Source organism: Piliocolobus tephrosceles, chromosome 8 (assembly GCF_002776525.5).
Source record: "Piliocolobus tephrosceles isolate RC106 chromosome 8, ASM277652v3, whole genome shotgun sequence".
Lineage (NCBI taxonomy): Eukaryota > Metazoa > Chordata > Mammalia > Primates > Cercopithecidae > Piliocolobus > Piliocolobus tephrosceles.
In genome coordinates, this window is record NC_045441.1 from 95,954,226 (window position 1) to 95,980,095 (window position 25,870).

The following is a 25,870-nucleotide window of genomic DNA, read 5'->3' on the forward strand; positions in this document are numbered from 1 at the left end:
AATGGCTCAATCTTGGCTCACTGCAACCTCTGCCTCCCGAGTTCAAGAGATTCTTCTCCCTCAGCCTCCCAAACTGCTGGGATTATAGGCGCCTGCCACCATGCCCAGCTACTTTTTTGTATTTTTAGTAGAGACAGGGTTTCGCCATGTTTGCCAGGCTGGTCTCGAACTCCTGACCTCAGGTGATCCACCCACCTCGGCCTCCCAAAGTGCCGGGATTATAGGCGTGAGCTACCGGACACTCTGAGTTTCAGACTAGGTCTGACAGTGGCTATGTGGCCTGAAATGAATCAGGATGTCTTCACCTATAAAATGGGAACAATACCTATTTATCTCATCCAGTTCCTAGGAAGCTTGAATGAGACCATAAAAACTCTCTGAAATTAAAAACTTGTAGTAAACGTATCATCTATTCCTCGGAAGTGGCGGTAAATCACTGTACATGTGTATATTAGCAATTCGAAAAAGGAAAATCCCTGAAAAATTTAGTTTAAGATTTCCTCCACCTTACACAGGAGAGGATTAAAACACCACGGGTGTGTGTGGCTTTTAAGAACACTGCCTTTTAAGCCTTTTCCTCTAGTTGTAAGAGGCACACGGAGACACACAAATGCAACACGTGCCATGGGTAATGTTCAAAATCACATTCAACAAACGCCTGTGTACCTGGCTATGGGAATTACTGTAGATGACTGGAACTGGAGACTCTTAAGTTTACAATAAGCATGACTGTACTGGGCCATAAATCTAAAACCTACAGCAGCAGGACAAGTTTCACTTGTAATAACTGCCTTTCAAAATCTAGGCGGATCTTTTCAGCAGCACAGTCTTTTAACACCGAATATGAGGAGCGGTGTCTGAGTTGTGACATTTAAAAAATAAGGCCGGAACTAACGTAGAGAGGGAGAAAGGTGTTTGAGACCGCCAGCAGCAAAGCTTTGTACGACCCCAGGCACGTGGGGTGCTCGCTGCGCGTAGTCTTTCCGCCGTAGGCAAAGAGAGGCTTATGTGAATCTTTCTGGGGTATTGAGGGGTTCGGTCCCGAAATGTTCAGCCCAATCCATGAGTCAGCAGCTGCGAGAGGAGGAAGCAACGGTAGGAGCAAAAGGAAGGCACCCCTCACCCTCCTTCCTTCTAATCTAGGGTAGGATTACTTTACAACACGGAGCAAAAACGCACCCATTACGGCTCCACACGGCCCCGGGGCTAGTCGCCAGGGTCAAGGGTAGAGAGAGCCCAGGGTTGCCAAGGCGGAGGACTGAGGCAGGGGCGGCTGAGGTGGGAAGGAACCGGGGTTGGGTGGGCACTTACCAGAGGTCAAAGCGTGGGTGATGGTGGTGCCCCGGCCGTCCGCGGGGCTTGGCAGGAGCAGCATGATGGCGCCGGGTCTAGCCCGGTGGGAGCAGCGGTTCACGTCCCGGGCGGAGGGCGCTTACGGTCCCCCCAGCTCTACCTCTCAGTCCGAGCCTCGCGCCTTGGCTCTACGACGCCCAGGAACCGGCGCATGGAGACGACCAGTAAGCACTTCCGGGATGGATCTTTCGTGGTACGGAGTCCAGTCTGACACCCTCCCACCCCCGCCAACGTGTGCGGCAACCTAGTTCCACACTGACTGAGATCCGGCTGGAGACCAAGTCGCACGAGAGAATGGTTCCTAGGCGCGTCAGTTTTCCTATGAAAAGGATTATATTCCACGTCCCTGTGCAATACATAGAACATAACCTTTAAAAGCAGCTCTTTTTATATTATCTTTATTTTTAAGTTCTTACTGCTTTATATATTAATCTGAACCTAATCGGTGATTTTCCCAGGAACGCTACACTTTTAAGTAAAAAATGAAAATAACTGTGTGAACCAGTATGGACGACTAGTATATATATTTGCGAAGAATTACGTACGTATATTTGTGATACATTTGTGTTTAACTTGATGATGATAATAGCAGCTAATATTTGTCGTGCTATTACTAATTTACCTGCATTATATATTTTAATACTCACTTGGAGAAGAAACTTCTCTCTGGTGTTAGAGTGTATTCCAAGGCCAGCAATATTTTACCCTGTTGTAATGGAATGAAGTTTTCATTCAAGATATTCCCAATCAGAGGACTCTGGGACTTGTTTAATGTGTAATAAAATCAATTGTATTCTTACTATAAGCTTCCTTCTAAGACTGTAGTTAAAAGCAAAAACTAGAAAAACAAAAAACTGTGGGTAAAGGCTCACCCCCAACAGAGTATCTGAAACACGTTCAATAAAATAAACTTCATGTGCCATTCTTCAGCAAGGACCACCAGAAATTAGTAAATTAGAAGATAATTTACTATCTTCTAATTTATCTTCTAATTTACTATAAATAAATTTACTATAAATAATCTTCTAATTTACTAATTTCATTATATTTTCACAATTAAACAAGTTTTTAAATATATATATATATATATAGAGAGAGAGAGAGAGAGAGAGAGAAAGACAGGGTCTCACTATGTTGCCTAAGGTGGTCTTGAACTCCTGGCCTCAAGGCATCATCCCGCCTCAGTGTCCCAGAACTCTGGGATTAGAGGCGTGAGTCACCGTTCCAGGCCAATTAAATACATTTAATTGACCTGTATATCTGCTGCATTATAAAATTGTCACTTCAAAACTGACATTTCAAAAATTGAACTAAGGGAGGCTGAGGTGGGAAGATCGCTGAGACCGGGAGGTGGAGGTTGCACTGAGCCAAGATCTCACCATTGCACTCCAGCCTGGATAACAGTGAGACCCTGTCTTAAAAAAAAAAAAAAAAAATTGAACTAATCTTCTGCCCCCAAACCTCTTCCTGATCCCTATTAAGGCAGCCACTGTTAAAACATGCTCCAAGGTGCAAAGTAACCTGACTCCACTTTCATCATATTAATATATGTTTTTCCTCACACTTCCTCCCATTCAGTTTTACCGTTAACTCTAAGATCATAGGGTGTTTTGTTTTGTTTTGTTTTCTGAGATGGAAGCTTGCTCTGTCTCCCAATCTGGAGTGCAGTGGTGCGATCTCGGCTCCCTTCAATCTCCGCTTCCCAGGTTCAAGGGATTCTCTTGCCTCAGCCTCCCGAGTAGCTGGGACTACAGGTGCGTGCCACCACACTCAGCTAATTTTTGTATTTTTAGTAGAGACGGGGTTTAGCCATGTTGGCCAGGCGGGTCTCCAACTGCTGACCTTGTGATCCGCCCGCTTCGGCCTCCCAAAGTGCTGGGATTATAGGAGTGAGCCACCGTGCCCGGCCGGGGGTTTTGTTTTTTTAAAAAATTGTTCTAAAATACACATAACACGAAATTTACGATCTTCACCATTTTTAAGTGTACAGTAATGTTAAGTACATCCACATTACTGTGCAACTACCCTACAGAACTATTTTTATCTTACAAAACTGAAACTCTATACCCATTTAATCTTACAAAACTGAAACTCTGCCGGGCATGGTGGCTCATGCCTGTAATCCCAGCACTTTGGGAGGCCGAGGTGGGCGGATCACCTGAAGTTGGGAGTTCGAGACCAGCCTTACCAACATGGAGAACCCCTGTCTCTACTAAAATACAAAATTAGCTGAGTGTGGTGGCGCATGCCTGTAGTCCCAGCTACTCGGGAGGCTGAGGCAGGAGAATTGCTTGAACCCGGGAGGCAGAGGTTGCGGTGAGCCAAGATTTAGCCATTGCACTCCAGCCTGGGCAACAAGAGCAAAATTCCGTCTCGAAAAACAAACAAACAAACCAAACTGAAACTCTATACCAGTGGAGAAAACTCCCCACTGGAAACCATCCTTCTACTTTGTCTTTAGGAATCTGACACCTCTGGGTACTTCATATTTGTGGAATCACATAGTATTTGTCTTTTTTGTGACTGGCTTATTTTCTTAGCATAATGTTCTCAAGGTTCATCTGTGCTGTAGCTTATACTAGAATTCCATTACTTTTTAAGGCTGAATAATATCTGTGTGTGTGTGCGCGCGCGCGCGCGCTCATCACGTTTTGTTTGTCCATTCATACGTAGATGGACACTTGGGTTGCTTCCACCTTATGGGTGTCGTGACTGATGCTGCTTATGAACATGGATGCACAAATACCTCTCTGAGATCCTGTTTTCAATTGTTTTGGATACATATCCGGAAGTCGAATTGCCAGATGGCATGGTAATTCTATTTTTAATTTCCCGAGGAATCATCATACTGTTTCCCACAGCAGTTGCACCATTTTATCATTTTACATTTACATCAACAGTGCACCAGGATTTCATTTTATCCAGCAGCACACGCAAGGGTCTGCTGGAACCAAAGGTCACCCTTTCCGACACTTATTTCCTGTTTTGTTTTTGCTTGTTTTTAATAATAGCTCTCTTAATGGGTGTGTGGTGGCATCCAACTGTGGTTTTGATTTGCATTTCCTTAACAGTGATGTTGTCCATTTGTATATCTTCTTTGGAGCAATGTTTATTAAGGTTATTTGCTCATTTAAAAAACTACGTTGTTTTCTTGGGTGGTAGGAGTTCTTTAAATATTCTGGATATTCACTCTTTACCAGAAATAGATTACCTTCACTATGTTTGTAGATGTGGCCACTACTTATTGTGTCTAATATGCCACGCGTTTTACAAACACTGTAGTTTCCTTTTCACAGGTAATCAGTCCAAAAACCAGTGTGCCATAGCGTTTCCCCCAGCGCTCCCTCCGGACTCTCTAGCACTGCGTAAAGGGGCCCGCCTGAGCCCAATATACTTCCGGTGGGGAAGGGAAAGGGAAGACACCACCGGAAGAAAGGAAGGTGCTGTGTAATCATTAAGCAGAGGAGGCATTTGGAGCGGCTAAAATGCCAGATTACCTTGGTGCCGATCAGCGGAAGACCAAAGAGGATGAGAAGGACGACAAGCCCATCCGAGGTCAGTTGATATGGGCAGGAGCTCGGAGCTGGGGCGGGACTGGAGCGGAGCTGCCTTGGCACGGGAGAGGAGCTGGATTCCCGCTCATGGCTCTGTGCTCTGGCCCTTTTGTGCCCCTAGTAATTTAGTCTGCGCCGGCCGGATTAACTTGCCTGCCTTCTCAGTCTCCCTTATCCCTACAAGTTCTGTGTTCATCTGCTGATGGACATTTTTATTCATTCTCAGCTCTCGTGTCTTGAAGAAGTCGCGCACCCTGGTTGGCCTAACAGGCCTTGAAAAGTTCTGCTTGGCGGTGCTGGGTCACCTGATCCTCTTTCCTCTTCTCCTTCCCCCTGTGACAGCTGGGAGCTATCACTGTGTGGCTATAATTCTGAGACATAATTTTCTTAAAAAAAAGTATTTGACCAGATAATACATCCACAGGGTTCACAATTCAAGAGGCAGAAAAGATACATTTGAAAAGCCTCGCATCCTTGGCTCCAGCCAACTTCTCCACAGAGGCAACTAATGTTGCCATTTTGCATAGCTTTCTAGACATACTCTATACATATAGAAGCAAGTCCGCTTATATATTTTTTTACAGAAATGTAGCATGCTGTACATACTTCAACATCTCTATTTTAAACAATTTTAATATAAGAGATAATTTCCCATCCTGTAGTCACTTTCTCTGCATCTGCATAGTATCCCGTTTTATGGGTATGCAATAATGTATTTAACTATTATTGATGAACATTTAGATTTTTCCTATTTGTTGCTGTTATAAAACAATGAATACCTTTTACCTCGTTGCACTCTGAGCGCAAGATGGGTCACCAGCAGCTGTACTGGAGCCACCCGCGAAAATTCGGCCAGGGTTCTAGCTCTTGTCGTGTCTGTTCAAACCGGCACGGTCTGATGTGCCTCAATATGTGCCGCCAGTGTTTTCCTCAGTATGCGAAGAATATTGCTTTCATTAAGTTGGACTAAATAATCTTCCTTCAAAGGATTATCCAAGGCATCTACCCAATGAAAAACCATGACAGTTCTTTGTACATAAAATAAACATTTAAAAAAATGAATAATCTTGTTTGTGTAACTTTTACCAAGTGCACAAGTGCAAATTGTAGGATAAATTCTAGAAATGGAGTTCAGATTTTGTAAGTGCCAAATTACTCTCCATGGAGATTGTACCAGTTGATACTTTAACTTACAGTGCATGAGATATGCACACCATTTTTGGATATAACTTCTTCCCAGTAGTCCCGTTTGTAATCTAATCTTTATGCTGTTTCTCCTTTTGTTCCTTAAGCTAGTTTTAAATGTTCTTTTGGTATTTCTTGTGTTTCTTCTTTCTTTACCCTTTCTTAACAACTTCATCTTTTCCTAGCACCCTGTTCCGTTTACACCCTCCCCCCAAAAGAAAGCATTTCCTTTCTACCTTCATCTCATTCTGCTGTTTCTTTTAAAAATATTTTAGGACACTGAGAATGTCAGAGATACTCAGTATTTATTGGAAAAGTTAGACACAGAGATTTATCATTTGATCTGTGCACAGTGATCTGTGTGTTTCTCTGGGTTTGTTATTCTGTAAAAATATTAATGCATTTATTCCTTGGATACAGTTATGACTAACATGTATATAGGATCTTGTGCGTTTATTCATACATATCCCCCCGCCTTTTTTTTTTTTGAGATGGAGTCTTGCTCTTGTTCCCCAGACTGGAGTGCAGAGGTGTGATCTTAGCTCTGCCTCCTGGGTTCAAGTGATTCTCCTGCCTCAGCCTCCCAAGTAGCTGGGATTACAGGCACCCCCACCACGCCCAGCTAATTTTTGCATTTTTAGCAGAGATGGGGTTTCACCATGTTGGCCAGGCTGGTCTCGAACTCCTGACCATAGGTGATCGCCCACCTTGGCCTCCCAAAGTGCTGGGATTACAGGCGTGAGCCATCGCACCTGGCCTGATTAAGTTACTTTCAATTTAAGCTTTCACATCTCAACTTGGTCCTAATTGCAGTTAAGTTTTTGTGAATCTCCTATTGACTCACTTTGAGTGGTTATATCAAAACTTTTACAAGTTTTTCAGGTCCTCAGTTCAGTCTCTTTTTTCATGACTGATGACTTTTTTCTCTCCTGAGAAGATTGAGAATCCACTTAAGAGTTCTCTTAACTTCTTTGACATTTTCCATTTTGTTTTAATTCTGCCTTAGAGGAAGTGGTATCACTTTTTGTTATGTGCAACCTTCCCATATCTGTTTTGGATCTTATGCCTTCCTCCTCTGGAACTTTGTTTCTTCCGTCACTACCTCTTCTATTTGTTGTCCTATGGAATTTTTCCCTTTTGTTCTTGTAAACATGCTAATATCCATTTTATCTTAAAAACATAGTTGAGAAAATCTTCCTGCTCTCTGAAGTTACAAGTCATTTTCTTTCTTTCTTTCTTTTTTTTTTTTTTTTGAGACGGAGTCTCGCTCTGTCGCCCAGGCTGGAGTGCAGTGGCCGGATCTCAGCTCACTGCAAGCTCCGCCCCCCGGGTTTACGCCATTCCCCTGCCTCAGCCTCCCAAGTAGCTGGGACTACAGGCGCCCACCACCTCGCCCGGCTAGTTTTTTTTTTTGTATTTTTTAGTAGAGACAGGGTTTCACCGTATTAGCCAGGATGGTCTCGATCTCCTGACCTCGTGATCCGCCCGTCTCGGCCTCCCCAAGTGCTGGGATTACAGGCTTGAGCCACCGCGCCCGGCCCATTTTCTTTTTTTTCTTTCACTGCCTAAAAGTGGCAGAAAGGACAGGCTTGGGAGTTAGAAAGACCTAGGTTTGAATTTTGGCTTTGAGTTTTGTCTAATAAATTCTGTGAAACTGTTGTTCCTATCTGTAATGTAGAAATAATTGTATTTACTTCACAGGTTTATATAGAATTAGATAATATCAATATATATCTCTAATCATGGTGTCTCATACAGTGGTCATCTCAATGTATAGCAGCTATTACTATTTGCCCACAGTACATTTCTTTACTACTTATTTATTTATTTTTAGAGACAGTCTTGCACTGTCGCTCAGGCTGGAGTGCAGTGGCACAATCATAGTTCACTGCAGGCTGGGAATTCCCAGGCTAAAACCATTCTCCTGCCTCAGCCTCCCTAGTAGTTGGGACAATAGGTGTGCACCACCATGCCATGCTAATTTAAACAATTTTTTCTTTTTTTTTGTAGAGACAGGGTCTTGTTATGTTGCCTAGGCTGGTTTCAAACTCCTGGGCTCAAGTGAGCCTCCCACCTTGGCCACCCAAAATACTGGCATTTCAAGGGTGAGCTACCATGCCAGGCTCTTATTTTATTTTTAAACTTCTTGCACTTTAGTTTCTACCTCTATAAATCTGTTGAAACTGATCAATAGTTTCTTAATTCCTAGATCTTTAGTATTTCTCAATCCCAATCCTTGTGTTTTTGACATTGTTGAGCCTTTGAGCCTATCTTGGTTTCTCTTGCTGAACCTTCCCGTTTATCCTCCTGCTTCTTTTCTTTCCTTCATTGTGTCCTCACGTAGTTTCTCTAAAGTTTTGTTTCTGTTAATTTCATGCATTCTGGTCTTGGACTCTATATGCTTCCTTAGTCAATCTTTTTAACCTCAAGCTAGCATCTGACCTCTAGAGCCAGATTTCTCTCCGCCTTTTAGAATGCTGCATCAGGATATGCTGGCCTGTTGGATAGTCTCCCCGCCTACTCTCAGGCTCAGTAATATGCTAAGAGCATTCACAAGACTCAGCATGTGGTCATCCTCATGGCTATGATGTATTTTAGTGAAAGGATACAAAGCAAAATCAGCAAAGAGAAAAGACACATGGGGCCAAATCCAGGCGAAACCAGGCACAAGCTTCCAAGGGTCCTCTTCCAGTGGAGTCACACAGGATGCACTTAATTCCCCCAGCAACAGGTAGTGACAATTTGTGTAAAATGTTGCTAACCGAGGTAGCTTGTTAGAGATTTGGCACCAAGGGTTTTTATTATGGGGTGGTAATGTAGGCATCTCTGTCTAGCACATACCAAAATTCTAGACTCCCTGAAGGAGGATAAATGTTCTGCATAAACCCTATAGTTTGTATAAACATTTTAAGCACAGTGAACCACCTTTTCCAGTTCTGGGAATGGTAGGAACCCTCTGAAATCGTTGTTCTCAGACAAGAGCCAAGAACCAACATTATAAGCAGGCCTTTCAAAGGATAGCAATTATGCATGCTATGTTAACTCTTTTCTGCTCTGGTAACAGTACCACAAACTTAAGAAAATTAAAACTGAACTTCGTATCTCCCTGCCAACCACTTTCTATTGTGACATCTATTTGTGTAGTACCTAGGTCCGAAGCCTGGGCATCATGTTTGATCCTCTCCCCTCAGCTTCTCACATTTAGTCCTTTGCCATGTGCTGTAGATTCTGCCTCTTGAGGGTTTTTTTTTTATCCAACTCTTCCTTTCTCTTTTCATTGCTACCATTTTTATTTAGGTTCTTATGACTTCTGAGTGGCCTCACTCCAATCTGTTCTTCATATCTTGGGTAACTATTTCTTTCTAAGGCACATTTCCTATAATGTCAACTGTAGTGGCCCTGATTACCTCATTCTGGAATTTATGGTCTACCTCACTAGAGCCCCAAACCTCCATCTACTTAATTTCCTGTTACTGCCTAATGTGTATACAGTGTTTCAGCTTACCTGGTCTAGCTGCTATTACCTAAGTATGCTTTTTCCTACCTCTACTCATACCTAGTTTAAAAAAAAAAAAAAGGCCTGCCGTTTTTTTCCTTAAAATATGTATGATCGTATGATTGGTTCTTGTTTTTCATGATAGATATGTTCTATACAGTTGCTGTGAATCGTGAATTAGGAAGTACTGAACACTTGCTCCTAGGAGAAATATATATATACATCTCACATAGATTATAATCCTTTTTTTTTTTTTTTTTTTGAGACAAGGTCTCACTTTGTTACCTAGGCAGAAGTGCGGTGGCACGATCTCAGCTTTCTGTAGCTGTCACTTCCTGGGCTCAAGCGATCCTCCTGCTTCAGCCCCCGCAGTAGCTGGGACTACATGTACACACCACCATGCCCAGCTAATTTTTGTATTTTTTGTAGAGACATGGTTTTGCCACGTGGCCCAGGCTGGTCTTGAACGCCTGGACTCAAGCAATCTGTCTGCCTCAGCCTGGGATTACAAGTGTGAGCCACAGCAACCGGCCGATTATAATCTTAAATCCTAAAAACAGCTCATCCTGGTAGATTTTTCTTTTCTTTATTTCGCAAAAGAGAAAACAAAGTTCAGAAGTGTTAAGTGACTTGGCTGAGGTCACCCCACTAACAGATGCCAGAGCTGGCATTCAAACCCGGTCCACCTGGCCCCAGAGCCTGAACTGCTTGGATTTTATTACATTTCCCCTACCGCCTCTATCTTCTGGTCATCTTTACATGAAAGCTGAAACAAGAAGTTAGAGTGACTTGTTCTTAGTTGTGAACTTAAATTTTTTACCACTCTGCCTATTTGCAAATGACCATGAAAGCACATGAGTATTGATTTGGGGATTACAAATAAATTTGAGCAACTAAGCAAATTCAGGAATGCAGAATTCGTGAATAGAAAAGATTAACTGTAAATCACTTGAAATCCCGGGTAACCACTGTAGAACACCATTTCAGGTTACTCTCCACATGTGTTTTAAGTGATTTTTATATAAAAACAAAATATATGCACATTATATGCTTTTTTTTAAACCTACGTGATTCACTGAATAGCATTTGTTGGATTGCTTTCTATGTCTGTGTTCTGTTATCATTTTAAATTGCTGCATTGGATCTCCTTTTTCTTTTTGAGACGAAGTGTCTCTTGGTCACCCAGGCTGGAGTGCAGTGATGTGATTTGGGCTCATTGCAACCTCTGCCTCCTGGGTTCAAGCAATTCTCCCGCTTCAGCCTCCCGAGTAGCTGGGACTACAGGCATGTGCCACCATGCCAGGCCAATTTTTTTATTTTTGGTAGAGACGGGGTTTCGCCAGGTTGGCCAGGCTGGTGTCAAACTCCTGACCTCAGGTGATATGCCCACCTCGGCCTCCCAAAGTACTGGGATTACAGGCATGAGCCACCACACCCAGCCTGCACTGTATTTCATTGTATGAATATGGTATAATTTAGCCAAGATCCTTAATGGATGTGTTTTACATATATACTATTTAAAATAGGTAATCATGTATATTATGTACTTTTAAAAATCTGTCTTCCTCCCAGTTAGATAAAAATTACTTGAGTCCAGGAACTATTTGATTGAATTTATATCATAATAATCTTGCTTGAGTTTTGGCCCTCAATTAAAACAATTTGAATCAAACAGAAAAGTTGATCAGCTCTAGTTTCTTTTTTTCTTTTTGTTTCTTTTTAAAAAAATGTTAATTATAGTTTCTTTTTGAATCTCATGTATTGTCTCTCTTCTTTCAGCTCTGGATGAGGGGGATATTGCCTTGCTAAAAACTTATGTAAGTCCTTTCAGTGTCTACAAACTATAGATGTTTTATGTTGAAATAAAAACTGTTTTGGTATTGTCCTTCCAAAATAATTAGAAGTTAAGAAACCAAAAATTTAAAAACCAAACAAAAAATAAAAAGAAACAAAATACTTAGAAGAGAATGTTTGGCAGCTCATTGTAATTTTCACTAAATGAAGTTACCTACCTGAAGTTTATAGAATAGATCAGAGTAAGTATTTGGTATGTCTCAGTTTATGTATTATTTTAATGCTATTCATGATTAAAATATGATGCTATATTGAAAGATACTTAAAATAATTTACACGTGTTTACTATGTTTAACAAGTGTTACTGAATTAGTTGGAAATGAAGTTTTAATGCATAGAAGTCAGTAAATAGTTTTGCATAATTTCACACAATTTTTTTTTTTTTTTTTGAGACAGAGTTTTGCTCTTGTCACCCAGGCTGGAGTGCAGTGGCGCGATCTTGGCTCACTGCCACCTCCACCTCCCGGGTTCAAGGGATTCTCCTGCCTCAGCCTCCTGAGTAACTGGGATTATGAGCGCCCACCACTGTGCCTGGCTAATTTTTACTATTTTTAGTAGAGACAGGGTTTCATCATGTTGGCCAGGCTGGTCTTGAATTCTTGACCTCAAGTTATCCACCCGCCTCAGCCTCCGGAAGTGCAGGGATTATAGGCATGAGCCACCGTGCCCGGCCATGATTTTCGTTTGTTATCTTGCATAATAGTGGATTGTGTGTTTAGGGAGAAATATTGGCTCAGGAACACCTCTCTACTTCACAAGCTTTGGGATAACGATAGCTATTGAAATTGTAACTTAAAAATAATTTTTGCCTGTAGTTTAATAAATTGTTGATATCCTGATATTCTAACTAAACTGACCTTCATCACCTAGGGTCAGAGCACTTACTCTAGGCAGATCAAGCAAGTTGAAGATGACATTCAGCAACTTCTCAAGAAAATTAATGAGCTCACTGGTATGTATTTTTAAATTCCCATTTCCTTCCTTTAAATTTAATGTGCTAATAATATCAAAAGAGTTTAACTACAGATTTTACTCCTTTATGATTACAGATTTTAAAAAATCATTATTCTTCCTTTCTGTTAAGAAATTTGATCTCATTTAACCATGTCTTTCACTGCTTTTTACAACCAGGTTTAATGCTTATGCAGTTAAGAAATAAGAAACAATACCATCTTCTAAGCCAGTAATGTTTCTATTGGTCAAAACCCAGTTCAGTAACCTTCAGTTAACAAGTCGAAAAACTTTTTTGGATAAAAATAAGATCCACAGCATAGTTTTGCTTGAAGTAATTGGGCTCTTTCCTGGAAGTTGGAAACATTTTTTGGGGGAACTTGAATGATGAAGTTTTATATTTGACCTACACAAAAATATCAAATGTGGCATTATATTTTTGGCTTGACAATTACTTTAGGGCAGGGTAGTAGTTTTCAGCTGGGGTGATTTTGCCACACCCCCCACCCACTCCCGGAGGACACTGGGCAATGTCTCGAGACATTCTTGATTGTCATGACTTTGAGAGAGGGTGGTGCTGCTGGCATCCAGTGGTGAGAAGCCAGGGATGCTACTAAACAGCCTGCAATGCACACAACGATCCTTGCAATGAAGGATTCAGTGCAAAATGTCAGTAGGGCCGAGGTTCAGAAAGCTTATTTTAGGGTGATGCATTACATTTTAGTAAATTTTGTCATCTTTCTCTATGTAGGTATTAAAGAATCTGACACTGGCCTGGCCCCACCAGCACTCTGGGATTTGGCTGCAGATAAGCAGACACTCCAGAGTGAACAGCCTTTACAGGTTGCCAGGTATGCACGGGTGCTCTGTGGCAACTTACCTTTGTCTGTATTTTCAAGCACTTAATGTTAGAGTCTCGGGGATAATATAATAGTTCATAAAGGATTTTTATTCCAAATTCCAAGTAAATAAAGCTTTCTACAAAACTGGGGTTAAAATTTTATGCCTTAAACAATTATTCAAAAATACATGAAGGCGTATTCATTTAAAAGATTTAAATGATACAAAAAGGGATGTAGAGCAAGATGTGAAAAACTCCTTTCTCCTACTTGCTTTCCTGTTGCCCTTTCCTCAAACATAAGTACTAAAATAGTTTGGCCCTCCTAATCCTCTTTCTGTGTATCTTCCTATGTGTATTTGCATGCAAGAAACATATCCTGATTTTTTTTGTTTTTTAGACATAACTACATGTTTTGGGAATCTGTGTCTTTAATATAGGTACACTTATTTTCTCATGTTTTTAAAAAATTGCATAATGTGTAGATGTTAGGCTATAACAATTTCTACAGCACTGTAGTGAACATTCATGTTAAATGTTTCTTAGTGTATGTGCATACATTTATGTAGGCTAGCTTACTACAAGTGGAATTCTAGGGGTCGAAGATATTACAGTTTTAAAATCCTGTGACAATTGCTTTGACCAGTTTGTACTTTTACCGAGAGGCTTTGAGGCAAAAGTCCATTTGTCTGATCAATGTAAAATATGCAGTTTTCAGTTTTTACACTTATGTCATTTGAGGGAAAATAATTTTAATTTGTACTGTGCTGATTACTAGTTTGATAGCTACTTGTGTTTACTAAACCTCTGTATTTCTTTGACTACTCATGTTTTGTTCTTGGGTAGTTTCTTGTTAATTTTAGAAACAGTTCATATATTGTACATATTATCTTTTCTTAAGTATGCTACAAGTAGTTTTCCCTAGTCACTTTTAACTTCTTGGTACCTTTTGTTGTACTAATGTTTTACATTTTTAGGAGATAAAATATACCAATATTTCCATTATACCTTTTGGGTGTTAATGTTGCTTAGAAAAGCCTAGCCCAACTCAAGGCTATAAATATATTCTCTGTTTATGATCCTTTTAAAAATTCTGTTTTTATTTTTAGTTCCTAAAAGCTAAAGATTATTTTTCTTTCCCATCTGCTCACTCTTCCTACCTCCCAATTTCCGTCTTTTCTCCCTTTTATGTATTTATTTATTCATTTTCTTAGTTTTATTATGGTTTTTGAAGGGTTAAATAGTTCAGGCTGGGCACTGCAGCTCATGCCTGTAATCCCAGCACTTTGGGAGGCCCAGGTGGGCAGATGACTTGAGGTCAGGAGTTTGAGACTGGCCTGGCCAACATGGTGAGACCCTGTCTGTACTAAAAATACAAAAATTAACTGGGTGTGGTGGGCGCTTGTAATCCCAGCTACTGGAGAGATTGAGGCAGGAGAATTGCTTGAACCTAGGAGGCGGAGGTTGCAGCGAGCTGAGATTGTGCCACTGCACTTTAGCCTGGGCGACAGAGTGAGACTCCGTCTCAAAAAAAAAAAAAAAAGAAAAGAGTTAAATAGTTTAATAATAACAACAACTGTATTTCCCAATTTCTCTTCCCTACAGACACTCATTTTCACCTTTTTTAGCTGATTATTTTGGTTTTCGCCTTCATGGTTCTAATGGATATTGCTATATCTTGTGTATTGTAGATTCCTACTTCTTGATTTTTTAGTTTTAGGTATTATCTTTTGGCTTCCCACCATGGAAGATGAGGATTTTGTTTTGTTTCCTCTGCCTTCATGTTGAAGGCACACCCTTCCTATCCCAACATCCTTCCGGTGTAATTCTGTTATAATTTTGGTTAGATCAGTATTCAGTGTTTATATGATTATGGCTATGTAAATACTATTCACAAAGAGCCAAGTGGTAAGCTGTGATTGCTTTTCCTTTCTTGTACCACTTATTTTGGTTGTTGTTGTTTTAATGTTTTGTTTCTTCATTTGCCTGGTTTTCTGTGCATATGTTATGAACTCAACCTCCCACTTTCTCTTGATTGTCTAAGATGCTCTTCAGATGCATTAGATCTGTTAGTTTTCTCTCAGTTAATACCTCAGTTGCATCTGGTGTTCTCTCGGTTTCATTTTCCTTAAGTTTTTCCCAGCACTTCCTGACCTGCTTTGGTTTGGACCAGTTGTCCTTTATGCCTGTTTAATGACAATCATTGTCTGACTTCTCTACCGTGGAGATTTCCCTTTGCCTCTCTCCTGTTGCTTGTGTACCGTTAGTCTTTCTTCCTTGGTTTCCTTATACCTTTATTTAGGTCTAATACATCCTCTGGTAGCTTCCTGGAAAAGGGTCAGTTGGGAGGTAATATTTTGAGACTGCATATGTCTGAAAGTATCTTAGCCGAATATAAAATTCTTTTCTCTTCAAAATTTTGAAGGCGTCGTTCTGTTGTCCTTTGCCTCCCAGTGTCACTCTGAAGCCATTCTGATCCTCAGTCCTGTATATGTGGCCTGTTTTTTCTCTGAAAATTTTAGTCTTCTCTTGTTCTCTTTTTGAAATTTCATGGTGATGTGCCTTGGTGTTGGTCTGTTTTCATCCATTGTGCTGGGCTCTCTTATCCTTTAGTAAGGCAAATCTTCTTGAAACTATTTGTTAATTTCTTTCCTTCCATTTCCTTGGACCTTTATTCCTGAATTCTCTTATTTGGATATGGGGCCTCCAGGATTGCTCCTCTAATATGCTACTCTTTCTTTCCTGTTTTCCTTTGTTTTGCCTTTTTACTTTACTTTCTATGAGCTTTTCTTTATCTTTGAATTCTTCTGTTGATGTTTTTTTCCTCCCATTTTTCTTCTCGTAGGTTTTTAATTTCTCAGGTAAAAAACTCAGGTTTTTAATTTCTTAGGTAAAAAAACTCAGGTTTTTGATTTCAAGGATCTCATCATTATTCTTTCATTTTTGTGTGTGTGTTGAATGTTCTGCTCTTATATTATGGTTGTAATATGTTCTCATCTCTCTATGGGAAAATAAAAAATTTAGGTACGTTTCTCTAGTTCGTATGAGGGGATTTTTTTTTTTTCCGTAAAGCAGTTAGAGGGAAACTTTTCATATAGATTTTTCATAACAGACAGACTAGCTAAAGAGCCCCACACTCCTACAAGATCCGAGGCCTTAAAAAAGCAAAGATTGGCCGGGCGCAGTGGCTCAAGCCTGTAATCCCAGCACTTTGGGAGGCCGAGGCGGGCGGATCACTAGGTCAGGAGATCGAGACCATCCTGGCTAACACGGTGAAACCCCGTCTCTACTAAAAAATACAAAAAACTAGCCGGGCGAGGTGGCGGGCGCCTGTAGTCCCAGCTGCTCGGGAGGCTGAGGCAGGAGAATGGTATAAACCTGGGAGGCGGAGCTTGCAGTGAGCTGAGATCCGGCCACTGCACTCTCCAGCCTGGGCGACAGAGCGAGACTCCGTCTCAAAAAAAAAAAAAAAAAAAGAAAAGGATCTTTAACAATGTCCCAGTTTCTGTAGTTCTAGTTTATACCTATATATTGCACACTCAGGATAGAATCTAGTTGGTTGAATTCATTATTAGTGGCTTAGGTTCCTTATTCTAATCAAGCTTTTTGCTGTATTAGGTGTACAAAGATAATCAATGCTGATTCGGAGGACCCAAAATACATTATCAACGTAAAGCAGTTTGCCAAGTTTGTGGTGGACCTTAGTGATCAAGTGGCACCTACTGACATTGAAGAAGGGATGAGAGTGGGGTAAGATTTCTATTTACAATAAATACTTTTCTTTCACTAAGGATGCTGTCTCACATTCACATCCTTGGCTTTGTAGTGAATAAATGAACTGAGTTCCTTGGAATACCAAGGGATGATCTAGTAATGTACTGTAGTTGAAAATTCTTTCTTTTGCATCTGCTTTCTAACATCCCATCAGCTTCCCTGACTCCCCTACTCCCACTGTTGTTTATTATGAATGGCTTCAAATTTCAGAGTTGAGGTTATCAGTCTATTTATAGTAACATGGTATAGGTTGGGGGACTACTTGCTTTAGGATAGTTATGATGCCAAGTGTGTTAATGTCTATAGAATACATAACAATTCACTCAGTAAATTAAAAAAAAAATCTCCTCTCCCTCCTTAACGGTTTGGTTGCTGTTAGGACAAAGCGTTGTTTTGTAGCCTTGACCTCCTGGGCTCAATTGATGCTTCAGCCTCAGCCTACCCAGTAGCTGGGACTACAGGTGCATCCCACCACGCCTGGCTAAGCCAAAGCATTCTTTTTTTTTTTTGAGACGGAGTCTCGCTCTGTCACCCAGGCTGGATTGCAGTGGCGCGATCTCGGCTCACTGCAAGCTCCGCCTCCCGGGTTTACGCCATTCTCCTTCCTCAGCCTCCTGAGTAGCTGGGACTATAGGCTCCTGCCACCTCGCCCGGCTAGTTTTTTGTATTTTTTGCTAGAGACGGGGTTTCACTGTGTAGGCCAGGATGGGCTCGATCTCCTGACCTCGTGATCCACCCTCTCAGCCTCCCAAAGTGCTGGGATTACAGGCTTGAGCCACCGCGCCCGGCCGCATTCTTTACCTTACTTTTAACTCTACCTATGTGTGCACTCCACAGGCTGTTTTTGTATTTCTCTGTAATTCTTGTTTGACACATTAGACATACAATTTAGTATCCTCAGGTTTCATGCTCTCTTTATTTCTCTTTATATAACCTTAGGGATTCTGTCTCTCTCTTGTTTTCTTAAAATATGGTTTTGGGGATAAAAGACTAAACATAAAAGCACTTTGAAAGCTTAAAGAATGTATTAGTGACTGTCTTTTTTACTTCCTTAGTGTGGACAGAAATAAATACCAAATTCACATTCCATTGCCTCCTAAGATTGACCCAACAGTTACCATGATGCAGGTAAGAAACTACGGGAGGGAAAAGGAAGGCTATGTCTTTTTTTTGTTGTTGTTGTTTTTTGAGACGGAGTTTCACTCTTGTCATCTAGGTGGAGTACAGTCGTGCGATCTTGGCCCACTGCACACTCTGCCTCCCGGGTTGAAGCGATTCTCCTGCCTCAGCCTCCCGAGTAGCTGGGATTACAGGCACCCACCACCATGCCTGGCTAATTTTTGTCTTTTTAGTAGAGATGGTGTTTCACCACGTTGGCCAGACTGGTTTTGAACTCATGACCTCAAGTGTTCAGCCTGCCTCAGCCTCCCAAAGTGTTGGGATTCCAGGTGTGAGCCACTGAGCCTGGCAGTATTTTTGTGTTTTTTTTTTGAGACAGAGTCTCACCTGTCTTTATTTTACTAGTTTGTCTTTCATTCATTAGTGTCATAATAAGTAATACAGCAAGTAGTACCAGGGCACTGGGCAATGTATTCAATTTTTATTAAGATTCTCACTTGTGAGTTTGATTTTTCTTTTAAGGTATTAGGTCTATTCTACTGAATTTGGACAGTATCCAAAAGGCCTGTGACTGTATGTTGTACATTTCTGTCCCTCTCTTAGGTGGAAGAGAAACCTGATGTCACATACAGTGATGTTGGTGGCTGTAAGGAACAGATTGAGAAATTGCGAGAAGTAGTTGAAACCCCATTACTTCATGTAAGTAGCTGAATGTTGTATTTAAATTTCTTTGTATACATTTTTGTGTATTGAGCACTAAAATTGCTTGTGTATTAGATGGCTTTTACTATTTTCCCTAATGAGAATTTTTTTGAGAGGGTGGAGAGAGGAGGTGTGGAGTGTTGGTAAGTTCTAGGGGAGAGCAAGCAAAAAGGATTGAATGGTCAAGTATATTTAAAAAAGAAAGATCTGCTGTTTACAGTGACAGAGGAGGCTCAGTGTAACCTTTAGCAATATGTTAAATATGTTACAGGCTATTATAGAAGAAACTAGTTCTTCAAAAGACATCGAGAAGAAAGGGGCCTAAGTCGAAGCAGGTTAAACTTGGGAGGATAATGGAAAACTAGGATATTGAATACCAGATAATTGTGTTCCTTAAACACAATTTTTTAAAATTAGGAAAATATTTTAAGATTGGATAATAGAAGTGCTTTTTAAAAGCCATTCAGTCTTATGTATTGATATGAGTCCAGTTTAGAACTTACGTCTTAGAATAAGTAAAATTTCTTACTTAGTCCAAGTATGTAGATTGTGGACTTAATAATTTTGATTTAAATATTAAAGTATGGTTTTCAGGATAAAAGACTAAACATAAAAGCACTTTGTTGGTGTAGAAGTAGTCTGATTTTTGTTATACAGAAGTGGTAAATGTGAAAATTGTGTCTCTTTCACAGCCAGAGAGGTTTGTAAACCTTGGCATTGAGCCTCCCAAGGGCGTGTTGCTCTTTGGTCCACCCGGTACAGGCAAGACACTCTGTGCACGGGCAGTTGCTAATCGGACTGATGCGTGCTTCATTCGAGTTATTGGATCTGAGCTTGTACAGAAATACGTCGGTGAGGTAAAGTAAATTTATCATAGTCAAAGAATATATAGCCCTGTGAAAGATTTTACAGTATGACTGAAATTAAAAATGGCACTTCTGCATTGAGGGATCCAGACCTGAAATTTCTGTTTTCTTTTTTTGAGACAGTCTCATTGTGTTGCTCAGGCTGTAGTGCAGTGTTGTGATCTCAGCTCACTGCAGCCTCTACCTCTCTGGGCTTAGGTGATCCTCCCATCTCAGCCTTTCAGGTAGCTGAGACCATGGCTACATGACACCACGCCCAGCCAATTTTTCTATTTTTTGTAGAGTGGGGTTTTGCCATGCGGCCCAGGGCTCAAGTGATCCATCTGCGTTGGCCTCCTAGAGTGCTGGGAGTATAGGCATGAGCCACCACACCCGGCCTGAGACCTGAAACTTCTTGATTGTAATTAGTAGTTTAGAAGCTGCCTTTGTGATCATTTGGAAACAGGCAACCACTTAAAATTTTAACCAGTATGCCCCCTCCTCAGAAGGATGACATTTTCTACAGATGTGGCTTTTCTATGGAAATGCATGGTAAGTGAATTCAAAAGTATACTTTTACTTCAGGGGCAGTATTTTCAGTCCTAATGAGAAAGTGAGAGCATAGGTTGTCTGTATGTTTGTAGACATCCATATCCATATATATATTTAGAGAATAAGTCTAGGGCTATATGTATTGTATCTGAAACCTGTTGATGATTCGTATATTTACAATAAGAATTAGATACGGAGGTGCATGAGTTGAGGTATCCTTTTATTCCCTAATTAAAACTTAAAGTCAAATTCAATGATCAGGAATTCCAAGTGATAGATCAGATGCTTTTATTTACTCAAGTTTTACTGATTAGAATGGTTCCTTTATTTAACTATTAATTTGACCTCGTCAGATCTGAAACCTATTGCTATGTAATAGATACAGAATCATGCAAATGACTTAATATTTTAAGGCTAGCAAGATTAATTTGGTGGACTGGGGAGCAAACTTCAGTCTTTTAAAAAAAAGTTTAGGTAGGCTGGGCGCAGTGGCTTACGACTGTAATCCCAGCACTTTGGGAGGCAGAGGTGGGCAGATCACCTAAGGTCAGGATTTCAAAACCAGCCTGATCAACATGGAGAAACCCCATCTCCACTAAAAATAGAAAAAGCTGGGTGTGGTGGCGCATGCCTGTAATCCCAGCTTCTCGGGAGGCTGAGGCACAAGAATCGCTTGAACCCAGAAGGCGAAGGTTGCAGTGAGCCAAGATTGTGCCATTGCACACCAGCCTGGGCAACAAGAGCAAAACTCTGTCTCAAAAAATAAACAATAAAATAAAATAAAAACAGCTGGGCGTGGTGGCTCACGCCTGTAATCTCAGCACTTTGGGAGGCTGAGACGGGTAGATCATGAGGTCAGGAGTTCAAGACCAGCCTGGCCAAGATGCTGAAACCCTGTCTCTACTAAAAATACAAAACTTATCTGGGCTTGGTAGCCCATGCCTGTAATTCCAGCTACCCGGGAGGCTGAGGTAGGAGAATCGCTTGAACCCGGGCAGAGGATGCAGTGAGCTGAGATCGCACCACTGCACTCCAGCCTGGGCGACAGAGGAAGACTCTATCTCAAAAAAAACAAAAAAATAAAAAAAGTTTAGGTAATTATGAATGAGAATACTGTTAAAAATATATATTGAAAAGTTTGAAGCATAACTTTTTATTTACTTTAAAATATTTTAAAATCAATTTTGAATTAATAAATCATTTTTCTTGTTAGGGGGCTCGAATGGTTCGTGAACTCTTTGAAATGGCCAGAACAAAAAAAGCCTGCCTTATCTTCTTTGATGAAATTGATGCTATTGGAGGTGAGAATGATATGTTAAGAGAACTGCTTTAGGATTCAGTTTCATGAAAACTCTAAAGTGATATGTTAATTCTTATACAGAATTTTAACAATAACTCTTCTATGAGCTCTGAAACATTGGCGCCACAGATCTAATAAGCAGTAGTGCTAAACTATAAAGGCAAGAAGAAACATTATATACCATTGCCATTTTTCAGATCCTTTATTTTTGTGCAGTGGGTTGAATATCCCTTAGCTGAAATGTTTGAGAATAGAAGTGTTTTGGAATTCAGGTATTTTGGCTTTTGGAGTACTTGCATTATACTGATTGAGTATCCCAAATATGAAAACCTGAAATCTAAAATGCTCCAATGAGTATTGCCTTTGAATATCATGTTGGGGCTCAAGAGTTTCAAATTTTGAAGCACTTTGGATTTTGCATATTTGCAAATATGGGATGCTCAACCTATATTTGATTTCATTCATACAACACCTATTTCCACACTTTAAACAACTCCTAAATTGAGAAGTATCATCTAATGTCATAAGAAAGCACTGGGGCATAATTTAATTGGTGGTGGTTTTTCTTAGTGCACAGGAAATACAGTATTAGCCATGAAATCTGGACTTTTTTTTTTGTTTGTTTAAAGACACAGACTCGGCCGGGCGCGGTGGCTCAAGCCTGTAATCCCAGCACTTTGGGAGGCCGAGATGGGTGGATCACGAGGTCAGGAGATCGAGACCATCCTGGCCTACACGGTGAAACCCCATCTCTACTAAAAAATACAAAAAACTAGCCGGGCGAGATGGCGGGCGCCTGTAGTCCCAGCTACTCGGGAGGCTGAGGCAGGAGAATGGCGTAAACCCGGGAGGCAGAGCTTGCAGTGAGCCGAGATTGCGCCACTGCACACTCCAGCCTGGGCGACAGAGCGAGACTCCGTCTCAAAAAAGAAAAAAAAAAAAAAAAAAAGAAAGACACAGTCTCACTCTGTTGGTCAGGCTGGAGTTCAGTGGCGCAACCTTGGTTCACGGCAACCTCTGCCTCCTCGTTCAAGCCATTCTCATGTCTCAGCCTCCCGAGTTGCTGGGATTACAGATACCTGCCACCATGCCTGGCTAATTTTTGTATTTTTATTAGAGACGTAGTTTCACCATGTTGGCCAGGCTGATCTCGAACTCCTGAGGACAAGTTATTTTGACTAATCTCTTAGCCTCAGTTTTCTTATCTTATAAAGGGAATAATTCTTGCCTTGTGTACTTCATGAGGTTTTGAGAAGTTCAAATTAATTAATAAATGTGGTAGACTTTGAAAACATACTGCCCCATAGGCAGTTTAAAAAATGTGATGAATACTTTTGAAAGCAAAAGTTCACTTTCTGATTAGTTTTGTATAAAGCAGGCTGTTCTTACAGGATTTGCTTCAAAGTGGGATGTGCACTTATTCCGGAGGGCATGATTTGAGCTGAGATTTATGGTACTTTCAAGTCATGCATAGTGCTACTCTGAGTGGACTTGAAGAGCTTATCTTTTGTCTTCTCAGGGGCTCGGTTTGATGATGGTGCTGGAGGTGACAATGAAGTGCAGAGAACAATGTTGGAACTGATCAATCAGCTTGATGGTTTTGATCCTCGAGGCAATATTAAAGTGCTGATGGCCACTAACAGACCTGATACTTTGGATCCAGCATTGATGAGGCCAGGGAGATTGGATAGAAAAATTGAATTTAGCCTGCCCGATCTAGAGGTAAGAAAATCATTTCATTTTAGGAAAGGGATTTTTAAAGTTTTTTCTTCCTGTGATGTTTTTTGCATTTTCATATTTGTCAATTCTCTCATTTTTAGGGTCGGACCCACATATTTAAGATTCACGCTCGTTCGATGAGTGTTGAAAGAGATATCAGATTTGAATTGTTAGCACGACTGTGTCCAAATAGCACTGGTAAGTAGAAAGTTCTTGCTTATATTTGCTGGTCTGTCTGCTCCGGCTGCTTTAATTAAGCCTGTTTATTTTCTTTTTGTTTGAAAGGTGCTGAGATTAGAAGCGTCTGCACAGAAGCTGGTATGTTTGCCATCAGAGCACGGCGAAAAATCGCTACCGAGAAGGATTTCTTGGAAGCTGTAAATAAGGTCATTAAGTCTTATGCCAAATTCAGTGCTACTCCTCGTTACATGACATACAACTGAATCCTGAAGGCTTTCAGGTGAAAACTTTAGATTGGAATCCTAACCTTACATAGACTTGTTAATAACCACTTCATAAACAAATAAATGGCTTCAAAATTGTATGTTTCCATATCTCTTCTTTTAATAAAAGGTGATCTCTAATGTTATTAGACAGAAAAGCTTGTTAGAATGTGTTTTGACTGTTTTTTTGACCTACTCCCATTTAAGGGTTTCACAGCAAACAAAGTGCTTGCTGAGATGGCTTATGTCCAGGCATATGCTGGCTGGGTGCTCTACATAGAAATTCTCATTGTATCCTCCCATCTGTCCATTGAGGAAGATTATCAAATGGATCTTCATCTAATGGATTCATAAACTTTCCTACTTACTTGTAGTGGCAAAGCTGGGTTTCTGGTCCAAGTTTGTCGGCTCCATTACCTCTGCTCCTATTATCCTCTTCTGTCCCGCATCAAAGTAGCTCACTTAGGCTTATGACCACATGCATTATGATAGTTTCCCACCACCATGTTGAATAATAAAAGCTTTGGCCAAATCTTTTTTAAAGTAGGAGAAACATTGGATGTATATGTTTTGCATTGCAATTTGATTTCAAATTAATCAGGAAGAATTAGTGATTTTAATGAGCAGTAAATACAATAAAGCAGAAAGAAAAATGTTCAGCCAGAGGTGAAAGAGTAGTAAAAAAGACAAAAAAAAAAAAAAAAATGTGTGTACATATGATCTAATTTAGAAAATCCAGAATTGGCTTCATACAGAAAAGTGATTACTTTCATTTTACAAATTAGTTTGAAATTTCGGTAAAATGTCTGTTAGGCTTCTGGTCTACAGTGAGGTATTTTAAAAATAAAGGTTATATTAGAATCCTCAACAGATCTTTTTAAAATTATCTCCTGTGTAACCACCACCAAATCCTATCTTCTACCACAATTACCCCTTCCCCAATGCCAAGACTAAAGCACAATAATGAATATTTTTATTGAAGTTCAATATTCATAAGTTGCAAAATAAAGTTGGACACATTTTAAATTTACAATAGAAAAAGTTGACAATATAGAAAATGCTGTGTTGCACTGAAATATGGAAAATTATGAAAGTTTTCAAGAAATTAAAGCCCTTTATAAAATCCAACCAACATTCTTGATTTTTCATTTTTACGAACTTGATCAGAAAAATTCATCTTTTGAAACCCTGCTCTAGTCTTTCTTGAGGAATTAAATAGAGCAAACTATTTTCAGGTTATGCTTACAATAAAATAAGAAAATGACTGAAGATGTATGTTTTTGAATGTTTTGATTAAATAAATATACGTATTTAGAACACACTCTCAAGTCTTTCCACTTTGTCATGGCCACATGCTCATATATACCAATTAAAGACAACTCAAATTAGATAGTGTTGAGCACACTCTGTTCTAGCGATACAGAGCGACTATCGTGATAATTAATTTAGGTCCATAAGCAAAATCTAATTGGCTACACATCAAATATAAAATCAACTATTTGAAAAATTTGGGTGTTTTTCTGTCAAGGCATATTTATGCAGGTAGCATCAACATTGTCTAGGTCAGCATGTTTGTACCCTACTTAAAAGGATGAAACAGACTTTTACCAATGACTTCTTCCACCTAAAATAGATGTGTCTATATACGTGTGTAGATGCACACACACATACATATATATATGTGTCAGGGTGCTAAGTCAGAATACAAAGGATTTATGACTTTAGAAATATATATTGTAGAATGCCGTTTAAAAACTTAACATTAAAATGTGATTAGGTTTATTAAAAAACTCAATTTTCATGATGCTTCTGAGGTTTATCTGTTAGGTAAAGTGAAATGCAATATACCAGTACAATGAAAAGCCTGGTACACCTTTCTCAAAGGCCAGGTGGAGTTTTAAGATGCTCAAACTTGATAAAATCCAAGTCACTAAGCAGGCATGTTACCTGGTGTAGTGCTAGCTTTTACCATTGTGTTGGGATTGGAGGGGCTTCAAAACCATTACCTGCATTTTGGTTTGAAGAATTCCATAATACTTTCACAGTTCTCAAACTTTTATGAGCATTCAGAACAGTAAGAATCCAAACATCCTGAATCCTAAAGGCACTCCTGAAGGGTGAGGTGCACTAAAAAGGACCAATAGCATTTTTTGCACTCAGTAAAGCATACAGGCTCACACTGAGG

The 25,870-nt window shown here is 40.2% G+C and overlaps 3 protein-coding genes and 1 pseudogene across 6 annotated transcripts in view; 2 read left to right on the forward strand and 2 right to left on the reverse strand.

Moving 5' to 3' along the window:
* DNAJC2 (DnaJ heat shock protein family (Hsp40) member C2) overlaps positions 1-1,625 on the reverse strand; it is a 34,782-nt gene extending 33,157 nt beyond the window's left edge. For 3 of the 4 annotated variants that reach the window (XM_023192557.2, XM_026446889.1, XM_023192556.3), the window contains exon 1: positions 1,312-1,625. Coding sequence is in view for 1 of the 4 variants with exons in the window: in XM_023192556.3 (XP_023048324.1) it covers positions 1,312-1,375 (64 nt within the window). In the remaining 3 variants the exon portion in view is untranslated. The remainder of the gene's footprint in view (positions 1-1,311) is intronic. The other variant, XM_026446890.2, reaches the window with a different exon arrangement.
* PSMC2 (proteasome 26S subunit, ATPase 2) lies at positions 1,024-24,372 on the forward strand. Its single transcript, XM_023192560.2, has 13 exons — positions 1,024-1,095; positions 4,650-4,908; positions 11,368-11,405; positions 12,313-12,394; positions 13,145-13,244; positions 16,850-16,981; positions 18,061-18,133; positions 18,728-18,823; positions 19,519-19,683; positions 21,437-21,524; positions 23,043-23,245; positions 23,344-23,440; positions 23,528-24,372. Exons 2-13 carry the CDS (start codon positions 4,839-4,841, stop codon positions 23,683-23,685), a joined length of 1,302 nt encoding a protein of 433 aa, XP_023048328.1. The 5' UTR covers positions 1,024-1,095; positions 4,650-4,838; the 3' UTR covers positions 23,686-24,372.
* LOC111526709 lies at positions 4,924-6,454 on the forward strand (annotated as a pseudogene).
* Positions 10,158-25,870, reverse strand: part of SLC26A5 (solute carrier family 26 member 5) — an 85,660-nt gene continuing 69,947 nt past the window's right edge. The window contains exon 18 of the transcript XR_002726471.3: positions 10,158-10,354. The gene's annotated coding sequence lies outside the window, so the exon portion shown is untranslated. The remainder of the gene's footprint in view (positions 10,355-25,870) is intronic.